Source organism: Anas platyrhynchos, chromosome 1 (genome assembly GCF_047663525.1).
Source record: "Anas platyrhynchos isolate ZD024472 breed Pekin duck chromosome 1, IASCAAS_PekinDuck_T2T, whole genome shotgun sequence".
In the NCBI taxonomy this organism is placed as follows: domain Eukaryota; kingdom Metazoa; phylum Chordata; class Aves; order Anseriformes; family Anatidae; genus Anas; species Anas platyrhynchos.
The window spans coordinates 151857098-151877671 of NC_092587.1; the positions used below are offsets into that span (position 1 = coordinate 151857098).

Below are 20574 nucleotides of genomic sequence, written 5' to 3' on the forward strand. Positions count from 1 at the left end.
ATTGATGTTGCAGTCTTAAATCACGACTTTCATACGATAATCCTTGACTTCACCTTGGCGTCCGTCCACACCTGGGTATTATTACTGTACAATTCAAGCACCTACCCTCCTCCCCATTACCACTCATTTACCTCAGCATAAACTCGACATTCAACCGCCCAGCCGTTGATGGGAATATCAGCTTGTTTGTGCCGGAGAGGGTAACCCTTAGCAACACGGATCATTTCTTGGACCAAATCCAGGCCGGTAATGCATTCTGTGACGGGATGTTCAACCTGCAAGGTCAAGAACTGTCAGTCAGTAGGTAACAAAAACGACCAAAAAAAAAAAAATCCCTCGCCATAAACAAACGCAGATAAACAAGAAATTAGACCAGGCAAAAAATACGTTCCCATCTTGGTCTTTTTCTCCCCCAAATATTAAACTTGATAAACTCCCTGCATCATCCTTTGCAAGAAAACACCTCAAAATAAAAGAATTCGATTACAATAACTAGGAACAGTACACAAAAGAAAAACACCTAAGAGGTGGCTTTTTTTCCCATTTATTTTACAAACTCAAAGCACCTGGTGATGATATTTTTTCTTTTAGAGGCTTCTTCTGTTCAGCCTTGTTTTGAAAAGACTAGCTCCTTAGCCACAAATATGTTTTAACCGAGAATCTCGAAGTAGCTGATAATCAACCCGTTCTGCTACACTTAGCACGGCACGTACGGGAGCCACTCGCAATTCGCCACAGAAGTAGCCTACCCTAAATCTCACCCATTCGCCTGCTTTCACTAACCTGTCCTGACAAGCAACCAGATTAGCGTAATCTTACATCAGCGCAGTGTAGCAGAAATGAGCAGATGGATCCTTCAATTTTTCCCCCCCCCCTCCAGACTTATCTGTTTAGTGCTTAGCATGCACAATAGCTGGGCTGGACCAGCAGAGTCACTCTGCTCTCTCAGCAAATTGCTGCTAACGGCTTTGGATGATGCTGTCATGGGAATACCCGTCGGTCACACTAACCCAGGCATGTGCGTACAAGCATGCACACATGTGCGCGCACACGCATGCACACACACACTTCTCCCTTTTAAATGCGAAGGGGTATGAATGAATACATTTCCTAGCTTGAAATAATAGTCGATGTATGCCTGAAAAAACACAAAGCATCCCCAGAATGCAAGACACGCCATATAGATCAAAGTAACCTTCACATGTTAAAAGCATGTTCTTCACACACCTCTTTTAAGACTTTCCCTATGAAAATGATGACAGACCTGCCATTTTTGTTATTAAATGTTTCCATTCCAAGAGCCAAGCACCTTAAGAAAATGCACTTCACAATGGTTTCTCTATCACGAGATGTCACATTGCATACATTTTGTGACACAGAAAAAGGTCAGTGAACAAACCACGTGTCTTTCTTCCTTCAAGTACACTGGTATAAGGAAAACATTTATAGTCATTCGAATAATCTTGTGGCTTATCAGAAGAAGATGATGCTTTGGTCTTTAAGAAAAAAGCTTGGTAAAAATAAACAGATGGCATCCATAATTAGCCCTGTGTGTGCTGTGAGTTTGTATAGAGTTTCAACAACATTTTAAGACGTTTTGACATAATTTTAATGACAAATCATCACTGAAACAAGAACCTATTCTTTGAAGGATAAAAGTGACATTGAAATGGGAATCTGATTATACAGTTTAAGGATATACCTTTGGGATTCAATCTTGCTCCCACCTAACACATGATATTCTCCAGTATGTCAAGCTTAATAACAGTATTTTGGGAATCTATGAAACATCTCAGTGTCTACTTTGCAGTGTTAAATTGAAGCAATTCAATTTCTATTAAAACTTAGAGATTTTTTAAAAGAAACTTCACGTTTAACTTAGAGTTTTAATAGAAAGTTTCTTATTGCACGTGAATTACTTGGATAATAGAACTTACTCTCTTATCTTAGAATTAAAGTTTTAAAAAATCACCTTTGAGTTTTGAACACCTCTGGAATTCTAATGTCAAAAGCAATTAAAATATAACACTTTCTTACTTTACTTTAACCAAAGACACTTGCATTATTTAGCTATACTGTCATTTTTCTTGGATTACAAGTGGCATTCCAGATTCAATAGCTTCATTGTTGTTTTCAGTTTTATTGTTGATGATCAAAATAGGACGGAATGTTTCTGGAAAGAAAAATATTTTTGTTGTTTGGTTCTTATGACTCACAAACATTTATTTAATCCATTCTTCAATACAGATCTTTGACTTGGTCAATATTTTCTTCTGTTTCTTCAAAATACTCCCTTTGTGTCTGCACAGAAAACAGCGTTTAGAAAATGATGAGCAAAATTTTTTGAAGTCTTTTTGAGGGTGGGGAGAAGATGTTTGGCTTTCTTTTAGGACTACGCTTCAACTAATGCTGTTTAGGGAAAACGTAGGGATGCAAAATAATTTAAAATATATTTCAGTATACCTTAATGCCATCAGATAACCCAAACGGGGTAGAAAAATTTTAACCTTGAAGTTCTTGTTGACTTTTTGTAGCTAATCTTTCAGATAGGTTTCACAGCTCAAATTGCACTTGTTTTAATATTTGTACTTTTCTTTCAGCAAGGGGAGGGAGTATAGTATTTTTAGCAATGTACAGAATACACTTCAGTTTATAGTACAAAAGGACATTAAAAAAGCAGTAATGCCATATCCTGGTTCAATGAGCACCCTGCAACGAGGTTCTAGAGGTGCAAGAATCCACCCACAGAGAGATACTTGCAGGATCTGAAATTAAAACTCTAATCTCATACAAGGCAAGGAAGGATGGGGGTAGAAGAAGCAAAATAAGACCACTCTTCTCCCTCCCCTCACAAAAAAGAAAGTACAGACTTCATCATCCCGTGCTTAGGAAAGCTCTAGAATAACTGTTGCAGTTATTAACCAAGGTGACTGTTGAATCTGGTTTTGAATCACTACCAGAAGTTAGCCTTTAATGTTTTCCTCTTTCACCTTGCAGCCTTCTGCTTTAGATGTCATTCTTGTTTTGCTTGTATTTTCTTCTATTAATTTTATTCTATGCCTCTTCTTCAAAAGCCTTTACTTGCCATTTTATGGATGCTAAATCAAGGAGTGAATTTTTAAAGAGATGAAAGTATGCTCACAAACAGAGCTGAATCACACGCAATCGATCAACTCCTTTAGCTTTGGGCCATGCTCGGGTTTCGTAGTCAGCTGAGCCAACGTCTTGCCAGTGCAACCTCCGTCAATAAGGTAAGAGCCAATGGAGGTATGGCTATGCGATAGCGGGTAAATTCACACATTTTCACTGGCCTTAACACAAAGGGCAAAACCAGGCATGCCTGCCGCAAGCAATCTACAGATCAGAGCTATATCAAGGCAGCTGTCCCTATTATCAAGAGGATAAGGAGAAAATTTGATCAGTGATAACTCTCAACACAGTTAGCTGCCAAAAATAGCACCTTTACTACCAGCCCTTTTACATATACCAAGTCTGGACAAAAACAATTTCTAATATAAGAAGTTACTTAAGTGCAGTACACAACTCCTCAAAAATATGTCTTACTCCCCACTTCCAGAGATCCACACAAAGCCAATGCTCTGAAGAATGCTACTTTTTGATCCTGCTCACGAGCCCATACAGCCAAAACTGTTATGGCCTGCAACATCCATAGGAGGTAAAGGGAAAGTGCATCCCTTCGTACTGGATCTGCTCTTCTTCAGACACCTCACAGCAATCACCTCCCTGTGAGCATTACAAGTTTTCGACTCCCAGCACTCTTCCCATTCATACATCATGGGGCACTGGCAGCACTGGTGGCAAAGTCCGTGAGTGAAAAGCAACAAATCCCAGACTATAGGTGGTGAAACATGCACTAAAAAGCTAGGGGAACCTGCAAACATGACAGTCCAATTAGCATCAGTTCCCAGAAGAACTGCTAATTCGTGTCTCATTCTGTGATGGCCTACAGTCAAAGTTTTCCCATACTGGGAGGCTCATCCACAGCTATCAAAACAGTGATGCAATTTTTACAAACAGTTTGAGTTAAGAAGTAAATTAGGAGTAGCTGCCCCCCCCCCTCATATCCAGTAGAGTATTTTGAGAACAGTTTTTCTCATTGCCAGCAAGGTACTCAGGTCTAATAGCAAGCACTTACTGGTATTTTCACAGATTGCACTCTTGCTCCTGTATGCATCAGGCATCAGCTTACTCGCACGTCAGCTGGAGCGTTCAAACAGACCACAGAGGCCAAGAAAATCTAAATTTCAGTACACCCAAAACTACAGTCTGTGCCGTTCCTACTGTTTTAAATCTCTTGTTGGTGTCATATGCTCCTTTACATTCAAATAAATAATCTAAAAGCTAACTTTCAACATTCACCACAGTTTCCAGGAAACATGATTCACCTGGAATCCCATGGGCTTTTCTTCTACTCCAAGCCCAGTATCAATTGACCCAAACTCAGCAACTTACAGATGCTCTTCAGCTCCTGCTAGTTCAGTGAGCCTGTTTTCTGTTTTGGAGAAGTGAACAGCAACAGAGGTGCACACATGTTCTGCTATTCAGGCGTGCCAGCTTTCTGACTGCTATGAGCAGGAGCACTCTGGGGTCACATCATCTTTCTGCAGAATAGTTCCTCTGCAGAAGTCCACAAGAGTACACAGGGTTTAGGGATATGTATAGAAAAAAAATCTTTTTAGAGAGGTTGCTGGAGAGCAGAGAATGTTTGGGCTGATGTAAAGACTGAATGGAAAGCACACAGAAATGCAGGAAATCTCTTATGTTGTCATCTTCTGTAGACACAGTATATAATACTAGTTGCTGTTTACATTTGGATTTATTACTATGATCAAATAAATGAATACAACAAGAACTACAAAAATTTCCATCAACTGAGATGCTGAGGCAGACTTCTTCTGTTTGAGTTTTGTTGCAGAAATAAAAACTAATGTGCAGCCATTTGGTACCAACTAATTTTTTATGGCAGTATATATTAGACTTTGAAAAAAATCAATCCACTTCTTCATAGGAAATTATCTTCCAATAATAATAGATTCAGTTCTGTCAACTTTTGTTTTGCAAGGATTTCTTTCCTTACTGCACTGGACAGACACAGGTAAGACAACTTACGTAGCCTGCAATTACTGAATCTGTCTTTTCTGTGTTTTAAACAACATACACATTATATCAACAGCCTATTTAGCTTGCAATTTCAACATTACTTTCTCAATTAGCTTCTGCACTTCAAAAAAAATCTTGCAACTCACTAACTCTACACAATTTCCTTTTCACTCATGCTTCACCTAAGAAAATAGAGAAACTTGCATCCAACAGAACCTGCTTACACTTTTTTTTAGAGATGCTAGGTCTGCTTTGACAATATTTAGCTGTAGCATTAAAGGCTTCTCAGAGTACTTAATTCAGGATGGGTCCTGTCACACTGCAGCCATTCTTGCATTTTCTTTGCATCAAATTCAGCAAAGGAAAGAAACTAATGTACCGTTTGAAGAGTGATCTTTTGTCCTTCTACTTATAAAAAAAAATGGAGCAGAGCCTCCTTTTTCTCTACTTTTTAAATAGTATTCTGATAGTTACATGGTAGTGTTGTCTCTAAGATATCGCTCCGTGCCCTGGCAGCACTGTTAATGGCATCTTTCAGATTCAATGACTTACACAAACAATGTCGTTCTCTTCTGTCAACAACAATTAGCAATGCTTTTCTGTAGTTCTTTTGGAAAGCCTGAAAAGCAGACAACCAGTAGCTACATAATGGAAGTTGCATTAGGAGGCAAGAATGTGGCAAAAATCTGGTTAACTGTTGTCGGCTGACCCTCTTGTGTGAAGAAGTGTTGTTTGGCAGCAAAATCACCTTTTCTTTCGGTTCTAAAAATGGCCATGAACAGCTGGTATAAACTGTGTGCAGAATGGATTCTGGTGGGCTTAGGGGATTGGTAATGGGATAAGAGACCTTTCACCTTTAGGTCAGGAGTTCAAATTCAGCCCAGGTTAGTAGCAATTGAAAGTCTTTACCATCTGACATTGTTCGTTAGCCTATTTAAAATGACTGAAGCAAAGTGTCACAGTAAAACAAGATTCCAGTATTAAGAAATATGAAGAGTCTGAGCAAATGGCAGAAACAGTCACTTGAGACTTTGCTTTGAAATCCCCCCATTCAGACTTTGTAGAAACCTACTCCTCCAACTACTGACAGCCCCTTTCACTGCTCCCATCCCTCCTTCCCACCTATCACAATTCATCCTCCAGACAGTTACGCAGGCGAGGACAACAAAACCGTCTCTCACCATCCCATGGGTCCGCTATGGATACCAAAGCCACCACCTCTCCGTGGTTTTATCTGGCAATCCAGACTGAGCTCATCGCTTTGCTATTTGTATTTTGCTGCTTCTGTTTATACAGTGCAGCTGTGATATTCTCCAGCACTTCTCTCCTTCACCGAGCAAACGTGTAGCAGGTGCTGCCTAATGATGTGCAACAGAATACAGATACCATGAGGAGAGTGATAGAAACAAGAGTTAAGGTCGCTGGGGATCCAAACAACCACCAAGAGGATTTCTACATATCTCTGATATTTTCCAACCATTCTTTTTATACTTTCATGAATGGATAAACAGAAGAGGAAGGCAGAGAGGGACAGAACTGTTGCATTCAAAAATCATTCCTCTTCTTCAAAACAGGCACTGCCAGCTTTGCACAAAGACAAAGCTCTAGAATATAACAGTTAAAGGTGTCACTGAAGTCTGATGAAAACACAAGAACTATGAAAACACCAGAACTGATTAACAGAAATCAACAAAATCAAAATTAATATGGTAATAATGTATGGGTATATGGAAGTTTATTTACCTTATGCCTTGGAATCAAGCTACTTTAAAGACCATGAAACATTTACATAAAATAGTTAAACACTCTGACTATGATTAACTGTAAAATAAGAACACAGACACATTCATTTGCTTTTAATAAACCTCTTGCAAACACTTTAATAGAATATTCTACAAAAGCAGCTTTTATTCCCTAAAAAGTCACGACAGAAACGTTCAAACTATCACCTGAGGAGAAAACACTGTCAACCCTATCCACTCCGCTGCAGTGAATTTTATAGACTGTATACAGTCTATACAAACGATCTTTTCAATCAGATTAAGCAAGTTTGGTTATGTTTTGAGGAGGAAGGGAGTGCTCCCTTGTTATTTAAATCACACAACACGTGAGGGAGGCAGAAGGTTGGGAGCAGATCTGAGAAACAGACGTACAAACCGTGTTTAGGATAACTGTTCTCTTTACACCAGTCATCACACTTTTCTCAGTTTTTCCTCAAGCCAGTGAGAGATGCTTCTCATTTCAAGGTACTACAAACAATCATTTCCAGAATATTTGATGCTTTTCCTTTGCTGTCACCAATCGATTCACATTTAAGAAGTTTAACCACACGGCACACCCATATCTTAACAGATATTCTTTATTTACAGACTGCGTACTCTCTTCATATAAAGTAGAGAAGGAACGTTTTTATTCCATTTTTCATTGGAAAAACTCAACTTTTCTGGTGAAAGCGAGCATTTCTGATGGGAGTTTGAGAAGGAGATTTTGACACAATGTGGTAGTTAGAAAGACCATCAAGGCTAAGGGGTCAGCAACTTTTTATTTATTTCAAAGCTCTTGTTTGGCTACTTTGGATTATGACTGCCTTTTATTAGACTGATGACAACTAGGTAACACAAAGCACACCACAGCATGAGCAGCTATAAAGAATCAGATATTCAACATCTGGTCTGCCTCAGCAGTTTAACAGTGGTAGCTGCCTGAAAACCACTCCAAAAGTGCACTAAATGACAACATACAGGAAGCTCTCTTGTAGCTGGTAGGGCAGACATTTCTACATTTTCTTGTAAAAAACAAATAACGAGTTTTGCTATCCAATTACCCAATCTTGTGCTTTATCAGCTAGCCTCTGAAAGATGACAGAAAAGCAGATAACATAAAGTACAATGCCAACAGCAGAGAATAAATCATTCTAGCTGAATCACTTGGAAGGATTAAAACATCTGTAACAGATTTATGTAGCTTACAACAGACAACGGAGCTGATTCACCAACTTGTTTTGCTTTCCAGGCTCATACTTCAGTGCAGCAACATTTAGTACAAAAAGTACAAACTTTCTGTAAGGTGTTATTTATACTTTTTTGCAGAACTATTTGGCAGAAAAGGTATATTTCCAAAGAGTTCCCCAAAAAGATAGCAATATAATTCTTAATTACTGCAAAATAACTTACATAAAACACTGGAAAACCCCTGACATGTACCAAAGGGAGGGAGGGGAGAAATCAGCAAACTGTGGAAAGTGTTGGAGGTGGTTTAGTTAGCTTTATGCGAGCTTATTCTGAAGTCTGTATCTGAAGTAAAAAGATTGCAGTGATCTGATTAGAGATTACACAAACATGAAAACAGACATAGAAATTTGCATAATTTACAGTAGAAACATTTTGATGATGCTGACAGGCAGCTGTGTCTGTAATGCACGCTGACAAAGACCTTAGGAGCATCATTTACACATAAGATGTCTATCATTTAAGAAGTTCTTCCAACTGTTGAGTACTTAGCTGAAATATGGCAAGTAAGCCTGTTAGTCACTGTTCACATCTCAGGGATGGAAAAGGGGAAAGATAAAGCAATACAGGGACATCTGCAGACACTCCTGGTTATGAAGTTAAATCTGGACAGCAAGCTTCATTAGAGTTTCTAAGTTTGGCTCTTAATAGAAGGGAGCAACAAGATGTTAGTTGCATAACTGTTAGCTGCACAGAAAGCAAAGCTTGAGACCTGGAAGAAGTGACAGATCAATTGGGTAAGCCTGGGGAAGAATCAGAGAAAATTACTGCTCTGCAGCCTCTAGCTGAAATGCTAATTAGAGACAATACACAGTCAGGATAGAAGAATTAAAGAATATCTACACAAGTACTGTAATTTAAGATTAGTAAATTTCTTTAAGAGTTGGAAAGAATGAGTCTGCTATTATAGGGGATTGTCAAAGTGCTTAGGCTATATAGCAAAAGGAGTCTTTAAAGTCCTGAAAGATGGAATTGTGAAAGCTTTCTTACTGTGTATGTGGAGACCTCTACAATTAAGCAAGTTTGAGGCTTGGGACTGTGAACATTCTTACCACCACGCATTAAGGCAGGTGGGGGAGAGACAACACAAAACAGCTAAGATAACATCTTTAAAAAAAAATTGAAAATCAAATCAACTTCAAGGATCCTTCACCACTGTTTCCATTTAGGAATTGATAGCCAATGATGTATTATAGCAAGGAAATGGTTTGGGACTCCAGGTGGGTTAAACAGAAAATCATATATTTTCTTCTATGTACACAAGAGTGTGGAGAGCCTTTGAAAATTGTTCTCTACAATTTTGGGAAAAGCTACAAGTTTGGGAAAAGCATAAAAAATGTGTTATGATAAATTTTTCATAATGTTTTAATGAGCTATACAAAGCAATTAACAATCAGGCAAATAAACTGCTAGCAAAAGTACTATACTGCGTTTATATAGCAAGGGTTTAGATTTTATTAATCTCCCTATGTTGAGTCTGTTGTGCCCATGATGATAATTAAGTGATCTCCCCATCCTTATCTCAACCCTTGAGCCTTTTTCATTGCATTTTCTCCTCCTTTCCCTTTGAAGTGTGTGAGTAAGACAGAGGTTGTGGTGGAGTTCAGCTGCCCAGCTGAGTAAAACCACCACAGTGTAAGTAAAATACAACTGTCATGAGTAATTCCGAAAACACTGCTGCACTGCAAAGCAAGGCAAATTTTACCAGCAGTCTTCCCTCTCTACAACAGGCTGTTTTTAAAACCCGTACTCCTTGGGGCCCCAATCCCCTCTTGTTTATTTACCCAAAACATACATTTGCCCAGCCATTTTACAAAGTCATCCAAAGATGTCAGAATCACAAGCATCTCTTTGTGCTCTCTCTATTATTGCCCACAGGTACAAGCAGCAGACAGGACACAGCCCTAATGAAACGTAGCTAAGAAAGAAAAATAAGCTAATTACTCTATTGCTTGATTCTAAATTTCAGTACGTCTGGCATAATTTGACAAAGTGAAAGAAGGAAGATAAAGACGGTGTTCACTTGCTTGCAAATTGGACTTTCTTGCTGTTTCAGAGCGTGACATCCAGACTTCCAAGTTGTTTGCCTACTTTCTTAGATCATGACCAGAAATGCATTACTACAGTCAAATAAGGGAGAGAGGAGTCCATGAAACTGTCTGCCCACCCATGTGGGATTCACATCTACTACTGATTCCATGAGCTGGTACAAAAGTCCTACACCACGTCAGCACTCTTTTTACACAGTTACATTCCATTCACCATTTCAATCACATGCGCATTGCCAGTGTTTTTATTTCTGATATACACACACAGTTTTAATCACAGTCCTAGAGATACCCAGCAAGCAATCATAAAGGCATAAAGGTATAAAAAATAGAAAAGAAACTTGAGTGGGGAACCAGTGGGGAAAAGCATCAGAGCACAGTGGCCAGTCACTTACTGTGTGCTCACAGTGGCACTTAACAGTGACCTCTTGAAAGGTCTTTAGGTCAAGTGTAACAAAGAGTAAAAAAACCCCTGAATGCTTACTTGAGTGCTCTACAAGAGCTCAGGGCTGCAAAGTCTTGTATACACAGGCTTACTTAAGTGAGCAGATCTTTTAAGTTCAGTTGGAAGTGTTCACATCCGTCAAGTTAGTTATGTGCAAGTCTTTGCAGGAGCAGACCCCTAAGTATGGAAGGAGGTTATGTTCTGTTTTTTTAAATAACACTTTTTCTGAATCTGAAGAGCTGTTTTTCTTACCTGAAGTCTAGTATTCATTTCCAAGAAGTAGAAATTCTTACTGGAGTCCACAAGGAATTCTACTGTTCCAGCAGAGGAATATTTTACTGCTTTGGCAAGAGCTACTGCTTGTTCTCCCATTGCTCTTCGAGTTTCAGGGTCTAGAAAAGTGCTACAATACAGAAACAATGTCTCTCTTTAATTAAAAAAAAATGTACTATTTATTTTTCTGCTTAAACTACCACCAGAAGACAGTATCATTATTTAAGTTATGATAACATGTCAAAACAGTCAAAAGTTACCTTTATATTACACCTAAATAGATACACTGCATACTTCACAGTTACCACTAAAGTACAAGAAATTCATGATGAATAACAGTATTCTCTAAAACATAGCAGAACTTTTTTAGAACACTAAGATCTATAAAAATTCAAGTTAAATGAAAATAAATACATACAAATCCATGACATTTTAGAAGGCATACCTATTTTCAAAAAATAGTAACTAAAAAATAAAGAGCCACAATGAAGCTGTTAAGAAAAGATACCATCCAATAGAAACATGACTGCCAAAATACATGTCAAGAGGTCTAAGGAAAATTTGTTTTCTGACTCAAAATTAAAACAGCATGTTGGTTTTATTGATATTCTTTGTAATCGATAAATTCTGGAAGTTCATGAAGTATTTATTTGAGCTTCCACTGACAGCAAAATTGCAGCAAAGAAAAATTATGTATTCGTTACGTTAGCGAAAACCCAATCACTGATGCCAGGACAAACCTCCTCATGCTGTATCTCCTCTCTCAGGTTTACCTGTAAACTGAAGACTAGTTATCCACATCTGTTAATTGCAATTCATTCCTTTCCAGAAAGTATGGACATGACCTACAGGCACGCAAAGAGCAGCTCTGCTACCATCCTGGGGATCACCTGGGAATGCTGTCCAAATTGCAACCCTTCTCTATCCAGGAGCTCAATACACCACTTTCACTGGTCAAATGCATTGAAAGACTTAGGAGGATACACACTCTGCTCATTCCTCTCCTCTATACTGCAAATTTGGATTTAGATGAACCTGCACAGTTTGTAAATTTACAGCTACAGAAATTTCTGTGGCTTTCCATCAAAGCTCTGGAACTGGCTGCCCTTCACTCCGATGCACTGACCTTCAACAAGAGACAGCATGCAGTAGTTCATTTTATAGGAACTTATCAATATGCCTATCATATTTCTGTGGTGATTTACATTTGGCGTGCAACTCAGCTCTCATTTAGAAAACACTTTTGTAAAGGAATGGGAAGTCACTTCTACCTTACCTCTAAGTTACTGTTTATTCTAAGTTACTGTTTAAAATGAAAAGGCCACAATACCAAATGTTATGTATTGCTCATACCAAATTGTTATATATTTGGGTTCTTGTAAATGGCATTACATCAAGCTGGCAACCTGTCACTAGTGGGGTTCCCCAGGGCTCCATTTTAGGACCAGTCATCTTCAACTTTTTCATAAATGATTTGTATGTAGGACTTGAAGATTTTTTGAGAAAGTTTGTGGATGGTACCAAATTGCGTGGAGCTGTTGACTTCGTCAAGGGTGGTGTGGCTTTTCAGAGAGATGTAGACAGGTTGGAGAGCTGGGCAATCACCAACAATATGAAGTTTAACAAGAGCAAGTACTGAATTCTGCACCTAGGAAGAGGCAACAATGATTATAGGTACAGGCTGGGGGATGATCAGCCCTGCAGAGAGGGATCTGGAGTTTTAGTCAACAGCAAGCTGAACACGAGCCAGCAGTGTGACTTGGTGGCCTGGAGGGCCACCTGTACCCTGGGGTCCACCAAGAACAGCATTGCTATCTGGCTGAGGGAAGGAATCGTCCCACTCTACTCTGCACTGGTGCATCCTCACCTTGAGTACTATGTGCAGTTTTGAGTGCCACAATATAAAAAAAGACATAAAACAATTAAAGAGTGTCCAAAGGAAGGCTACAAAGATGGTAAAGTGTCTATAGAGGAAGATGTATGAGGAGCAGCTGAAGTCACTTGGATTGTTCCTGGAGAAGACAGAAGTCAGGAGACTGAGGGCAGAACTCATCGCGGTCTACAACTTTCTCACAAGGGGGAGCAGAGAAGCAGGCACTGATCTCTGCTCTCTCGTGACCAGCAATAGGACCCAAGGGAACAGCTTGAAGCTGCAAGACAGGAGGTTCAGACTGGGTATCAGGAAAAGGTTTCTCCACCCAGAGGGTGGTCGGGCACTGGAACAAGCTCCCCAGGGCAGTGGTCACAACACCAAGCCTGCTGGAGTTCAAGAAGCATTTGGACAATTCTCTCAGACATAGGGTCTGAGTGTTTTTTTCAGGGTGGTCTTTGGGGACCCAGAAGTTGGACTCAACAATCCTTGTAGGTCCCTTCCAATTTGGATATTCTATGATTGAGGTGTCTTCAAAAGCGGGTCCCAATTTTGGAAAGGACCAATTGGAAGCCTCCACATATCTGAAGCAGCTCCATCAATATCCATGAAACTCCACCTGGGGCCCAGGACTACACCCAAACAGAAGCTGTTGCTGGGTCTGGACTTGTCTTTTAGTACATCCTCTGAGGTTTTTCACTAAGACTGGAAAGTCACAAAAGAGATAGAGACTTCTGCCACAACAAACTGTGTCTGACGTGATACAAAAAGCAAGGAGATACCTAGGTAAAATGATAAGACAATGGAAAACTTTCCTTCAAGGGAAAAGTGCTACTTCACACCCTAAATCCAGCCAGTGTCACAGGCGTGGATTTAGTTGGACAGTAAGACAGGCAGTTTCAGAATTTTAGAAAAAAATTCCTACTTGGCGACAACTGGGTCAACAGGAAAAGGAAGTCAAGACAGATCACAGGAATGCTATCAGCAGATCCTATGCTAGATCAGAAGGGGAAAAAAAGGGCAAAACCGTCATACCTATCAAAAATAGGTGCTGGTAACATAAAAGAGTTTCATAATATTTCTTATTTTGATTCAATAAGGAGATAACATTACACAAAGACATTAACTTATAATTCAATTCAGGGTTTTGATCATGAAAGGTCAATGAGTGGCTTATGAAGAACAGAACCTTTTCAATATTGCCTTCATATTCTATTTCTAGAATAACCATTATTACTTCTCATATGGATGAAAGACAGTTACTCCCTTTTATTACAGTGGTGTCTCCCTATGTTTGTTAAATGTATGTCTGAGATCTCTCTGTTCACCTCCCGCTGTAGCCAAAGAATGGAATAGAGAGCTGTCACACTGCTAAACTTGATCTCTGCCATGTGGTTAAGCTTTATGCTCTAAAATGACTGGAATATCCCTGCAATCAGGTAGGTTAATTAACTGAAGTTTTCCTATTCCCCTCTGCTGCTTTACCTTTCATATATATTGTTTCTCCATTCTTTAACCACTCACCTTATGCAAATGAAATAAACTTTCTCCAGTCTAATTAGACATCCCTTGAAAAAGAAGCATTTTCAACCTGACTTCAACTCTTTTCCTCACACATACACTGTTATTCTTCCCACCAAATAGCTCCAATGGCAGCATGAAGGCTGCAAAATAAAAAGGATTCACAGGATAAAAGCACCAGAAAGAACAAATAAGATCAGACCTGACATTTCACTCACAAGACCTTCTTCAAGTGATTGTAAAGTTGATCAAAGACAATCCAGTTGTTTTGTTCTATTGTTTCTACATCCAGAGAGGTGACCACATGGACAAAACGCTACCTCTCCACCTCCAGTTCACCAGATAATGCTTCCCAAAATACCTTCATCACCTTCACTCAGATAAAGCCAAGTATTTTGAAAAGCACAATTGCATTGTCGGTGGAAATTTACTGCTCAGCTTAGACAAAAAAAAATACACCCAATACATGTCTCATGTACAGAGACACAAACAGAACAGGCTCACAGCTTCCCTTGGCCCAGAATCCTTCAAGGCTTTGTGGACAGAGTGACAGGAAATGTGGTTCTGGCACATATGCATGGAGCACAACTCTAAGGAGAACTTGTACATACAGTACAGAGCAATGACATACTTTTTCACTAAGTTCTTGTCTATGTACACTCATTCGACTTGTTGGTGACTTCACATAGCACCTTGGCAGTTGATCTGGAATATGATCCTGAAGTAACTTGGCTTCATGGAGAAAGCTTAGTGCTTACATAAAGTGAAAGAAGTTGCTGTCTGTGCACCTTCCAGGGACAGAAACATTCCTCCGAGAAGCTAACAATGGTGCATGCCAAAAAGGTCACAAGAAGAGTTTAACTGTTTTACTTGCATTCCAGTGCAGTCACTTACTGGTAAAATAACCTCCCTTTTGAAATCTGTCTCTTAGATCTTTCTGTCACAGGCAGAAAAAATAAAATAAAAAAACATTTCTGTCCTTTGAACTGAAATTGAAAGAGCATCCCTCAATTTAAAAAGACAGTGCAAAACTAATGTCTATGATAGCTAAGTCAACCACAACTCTGAACGTATATGGCTAGGAAGAAAAAAAAACTAAGAAAATTATTTCCTGTCTGAGATAAAACTCATGGAAATTTTGGGAAACAGTTGAGAGCGTGTCATAAGAATAACTTCATTCTGAAGGTCTTGTCTGCTAAGATTCAAACCAAAGGATGTGGCATCACCTCAGATCTCCAAAGAGAAGTAGAGACAACCAAGGAGAATAAGCAGGCAGCTAGCAAGTTTTGAGAATTTGCTCGTGGTGAATTATAATGCAGATCTTACACGACAGCAGAGAACACAACGGCAGGGTGCTGTTCCACCATTACTTGAACAGTAGAGTCCTGAAAATGTAGAGGGAAGGTTACACCCAGTGTCTGAGTGTCCCAATGTTAAGCACTTTGAGATATGATACTTAAATGGCAGTCCATGGGGGATCAAACGTTTGATCTCTTTGACTACCACAGCAAAGCATAGTGCTGGATGATCACAGCGAGTGGAAGAGCCTTCACATGGCACTTCTCCATAACGCCATTCAAGATACTTTGGAGGAAAGTCGTTGACGATAGCTGAGTGAATAGCCAATCTGAACGCAAGAATAGAAAAAATTGTTAAAATCTAACTTTGGACATCAAAGAAACAAATAGCCACATGCTTCTGAACAGCTGGGCATTCCTTCACCCAAGCGGTGAGGCAAAAGATAAAAAGCTTATCAGGTCCTGAAACAGTTAGAAAGGACACCTGCTCTAATCAAAGGGGAGGTTAAGAACGATCCTTTGAGCTCCAGTTATACAACACAAAGTCAACTAAGATTCTTGAACATTTACATTCTGTTGATCAATTTATTTTAGATTGATTATAAGGGATCAGTGGATTTTCTCATAAGCTTTATGAGCATTGTTTCTCCACATGGTAAAGACTCCCTTCTTAATTGCTCTACCAGACAAAATGCTAGGCTGTTGTCTTTTTCTGTCTTGCCAAAGTACACTGCCTTATAGCAACTCTCTCTGAAAACGAACAGAGAGAGTTTGGGCAGAGCAGGAACAAAAATTGATCTAAGGAACAACAGCAATTAAATGTTGCTCATCTGTTTAAATTTCAGCCTGTGTGGTGACATGAAAAGTCAACAGCATCTTCCCAAAAGGTTTGAAGCTAAAGGCTAAGACAAAACTGTTGCAAGGCACCAGAAGTTCTGCCCAGCTCCCAAAAAGTGCTGAGAAGTCTACAACCAGCACTAACTAAAAAAACGGTGATGTTCTTACTGTCCATGCTTCCCAGAACAAAGTAGGACAACTGACCATGGTAAAAGAGAAAGAGCAAGGCTTGTTGGTCTCCCATCTGAGAACAAGGGATTGACCCACCATGAATCCCTTGAATACAGTAAGCTCATCACGTTGCGAACTAAAGAGCTTTCTCTCCTCAACAGATGAGTATTTTGTTGTCATTTTGTTTTTTTTTAAAACAAGACAACTTCCCTATGGAAACCTCAGATTCGAACATGAGATGACCCCATTAGGACAAGTTCAACAGCTGCAGACTTAGCTTTGTTTAGCAAAATCATAAAGATTATTTTCAAAGCTAAACGGACCCCAACAATCTGTCTGTCAAAATCAGCTAGGCACTTCAGAAAAAGCCACCATAGGCAGGAAGAGAATCAAAAGAGGTCTGAGAAGAGGCCAGAGTCAAAAGCCCTACATCATACAAAATAAAAATAAACATCTTAGCCCACAACATTCCCATCTCCTCAGCATCATGCAGGGGGAAAAAAAAAAAAAAAAAAAAAAAAGGCTTCAACTAGCTCCACATTCTTAATAGCAGCTAACATACAAAATAGGAGGGGGAAAAAAAAAAAACAAACAAACTAGTGAGGACAGCATACTTCCTCCACCCAGTTGTACAAGAGAAGTTGTGTCATTATTTGGAACATTTAACTGAAGGCTTTAGGGTCTCTACAGCGTCTGACAGAAGTTACTGCCTTGCTTACCTGCAATGTTCTTGGAACTGTTTGTAAATAAATGGATTCTGCAGACAACTGCAAGCAGCTATAAGTCAGATAAGGCTTTCAATAATGGTCTGGCAAAGTCTAAAACATTCAGCAGCTATGAGAAAGAAAAATTTTCATGCCAACTTTTGGAAGCTATTGGCTTGCCCCCGCTCTTTTGTAGAGTTATAGGAAGGGATGAAAAAACTTACTGGCAACTCCAACAGAGAAGACCAAGTAAGTTAAAAGGCTGGTATTTCTGATGAAAGAAACACTCTAATCACAGTTGGCTGGTGACAGAAAGACGTATCGCTCCTTTTAATTCACCACAGGCATGGAGTATGAGCAGGCAGTAGTAGCAGGCAGCAGCCTAGAGGTACTGGGGCAGCAAAAGACTCTCCTCTCAAGTGCTTGGTTATACAGATATACACACAGGTATTACATTGTGACATGAAGCCTACACATTGCCCAAACAAAAACACAGTCAGATTCCTAGGCATAATGCTTCTGAGAAATCCACAAGCACTACAGGAAGCAACAGGAGCTGTTTAAGCATTACTGGACACCTACACCCATAGCTCACTCCCATGAGAGGCACTAAAAGTGGTGCAGAGTACTTAGAACTTAATATTCAATTCAAAATAAAAATAAACTGCATTATCAGGCCATCTAAAAATTACTATAACAGTCAAATGTCCAGTTAACCATTCCTAAAGATATTTCATTTTTTATTTGACTCTTAAATCCAAAAGCTGACTAGCAACGTAAAAGAAAACTATCTCAGATGTAATAAGCAAGCCATCTCATATGCTCCATGTATTTGATTAGTAAGATTCACTTCTATTTTATACAAGATCATGAAAGAAAATATTTCTAATAAACCACCATTTTTCTTCTTACAGAATGACTTAATGAAGCAAGGTCAAACCACTCTCTAAAGTACATTAAAGCTGCATTACATTCAAAATGACTGTAATATACTAAAACATACCATTTATTTTCTTGGCATTTTTTAAAAAGAATAACTTGACTTGTAATTGTATAATAAAATCAGGAGCTTTCTGAAAATGTTTTCAGTAACTATGAAGCTGTATGGAGTGCAGTATACATACCTTGGTGCTTCCTCCACAACTTTTTGGTTTCTTCTTTGAATAGAGCACTCTCTTTCATTCAACCACAAGGCATTGCCATGTTTATCTGCCAACACCTGAAACAATGACATGCTGCTATTAACTAACATATGCATACAAACGACCTTTTGACATTATACTGCTATTCAATAGCACTCAATTACTCTAATTTTATTTTTTTCCAATCTAGAAATTAAAATTGGGGAAAAAATGCTAGTATAGAAAATCAATTATATATGAAATATTAGTTGAATGCTACTTCAAATTCTAAACAGAATTATTTTAATGCCTCTCTATAGTCTGTATATGGAAAAGAGCACTCACTTCTTGTGAGAAGCCCCCAAGAAGTTCAGAAGGGAAAAGAAATCATAAGACTGAAACAAGAAAAAAAAAATGTATTTTCAAGCCTCTAAAATTGTACTGCATAATGAAATACCAAGAAGTGTGTTGTTAAGCATTATTTCTTGTCAACAAAGGAAAGTAAGATCTCCAGGCATGTCAAATTTAGCTCATGAGTTGCAGACAAAAGCTTTCAGAAACAACAGCTAAAGGGTTTTTCTTAGTAGGCTGAGCATCCTGTGCTTAACGAGGAAGAAACTTAAAAACTAAGGTAGTAGGATTTCCAAGGATTTTCTCAAAATTCAGGAGTCAACTACAGTTGACTGCAGCTTCAGACCACGAAAGAGTTAAACATACAAACATCTAGATCCAACTACCTAAATTACATGTTAAGAAAAACACAAGTTCAGTGTAGCAGAACTGATTCTGCAAGTTCAAACTGTAAGGAAAAGTAAGAAAAGGAACTTTATGAATTCTTCTGTACAGTACAGTTATTTGCAATAGCAGGAGACTGGATCTGAAGATTCAAGTAGACTTCTTCCGATCTGTGATGTTATACCCTATGTACTTATTCTTGGAACAATTTCTTTCCTTGCAGACCACACCTGCTCCCTTCTTCCTTATAAATTTTTCCCTCTAATCCATTTTCTTCTATCTTCCTGCTCTGATCTGCGGGAACCTGTGCCAATATTCATGCTTCATTCTTTAACAGTGCAGTTCTACACTGAAAACAGACAAGATAAAAAAAAATGGAGACAATCGTCCTCAAACTGTGTGAACTCAACCATATCTGCTTACATTTGTGACAAAGACCCTGTATTATTTATTATTCCTTTTAGCACCACAGAGAGAGTACGGCACTAAGCAAGATGAATTCCTGCATCTATGACACCAATGCTTCCTAATGCGTGAATAATCTGGGTAGATGCAACTGGAAATGAGGCGCTGATCTCATGAAGATGATTCGTGCGCTGTGCAGCATCAGACCCAGAGTGCTCTGCACTCTGAGGGATCGGACTTGTCTTTTCCTCACAAATTTTGTTGAGCTCCCATAAGTTTATGGAACTTCCTAGAGGAAAGATCCTTTAAAAAGGGCTCTACAAGAATGACACCAAGGGATTTCCAAAACTATGGGATTTCCAAAACTACAGCTTGTCCCAAAACTCTCTTCCCTGCCCCACAGAAGTTTTAGCAACAGGAAGCAGAGTACTCCAGTACTGCTAGATTCTGTAACAGGCTCCCCTACACAAAGAGAAAGAAAACCTAACAGCATCTAAAGCAACTTCCCACTCCAGTCAGTCCTAAATCACTCAATCCAGAACTAAACACGATGGAGTTCTACAGAAACTCATTTGGGAGATGAATTTTTTAATTATTATCATTAAAACAGTGCATCCATGGGTACGTGGCTGGAAAATCACTGTCCTGTAAATAGGACGATTCCCGGTGAGCAGTTCTGCTTCATTACAAAGCCTACAACTTCCCACAGAATACAACTTCACAAAACAGGCAAACTAGAAAATATCCTGGAATATTTCAACAAAAATAAGTTTCTGTGTTTCTTCTCTCCCTCCCCAAATGGAATAATAAAATATTTTTCAGGCCATCTTGTACTTTTTTTTTCCCCAGTACATTTCTTGCATTCTTCTTAATTTCTGCAACCTGTATCTTAAAAATTTGTATTACTGCATTCACAGGCAATATAGCCCAAAAAGAGACAGATGTGGATATTTGCTAAGATGTAATTATGAACAAACTAATATGAAACAACTAGTTAGTTAGGCTTTTAACTCCATT

The 20574-nt window shown here is 38.9% G+C and overlaps 1 protein-coding gene across 1 annotated transcript in view; it reads right to left on the reverse strand.

Moving 5' to 3' along the window:
* Positions 1–20574, reverse strand: part of PCCA (propionyl-CoA carboxylase subunit alpha) — a 279424-nt gene that overhangs the window by 158869 nt on the left and 99981 nt on the right. The window contains exons 11-13 of the mRNA XM_027443682.3: positions 18421–18515; positions 10875–11025; positions 132–275 (exon numbers count right to left, since the gene is read on the reverse strand). Of these exons, the coding sequence (XP_027299483.1) occupies positions 132–275; positions 10875–11025; positions 18421–18515 (390 nt within the window). The remainder of the gene's footprint in view (positions 1–131; positions 276–10874; positions 11026–18420; positions 18516–20574) is intronic.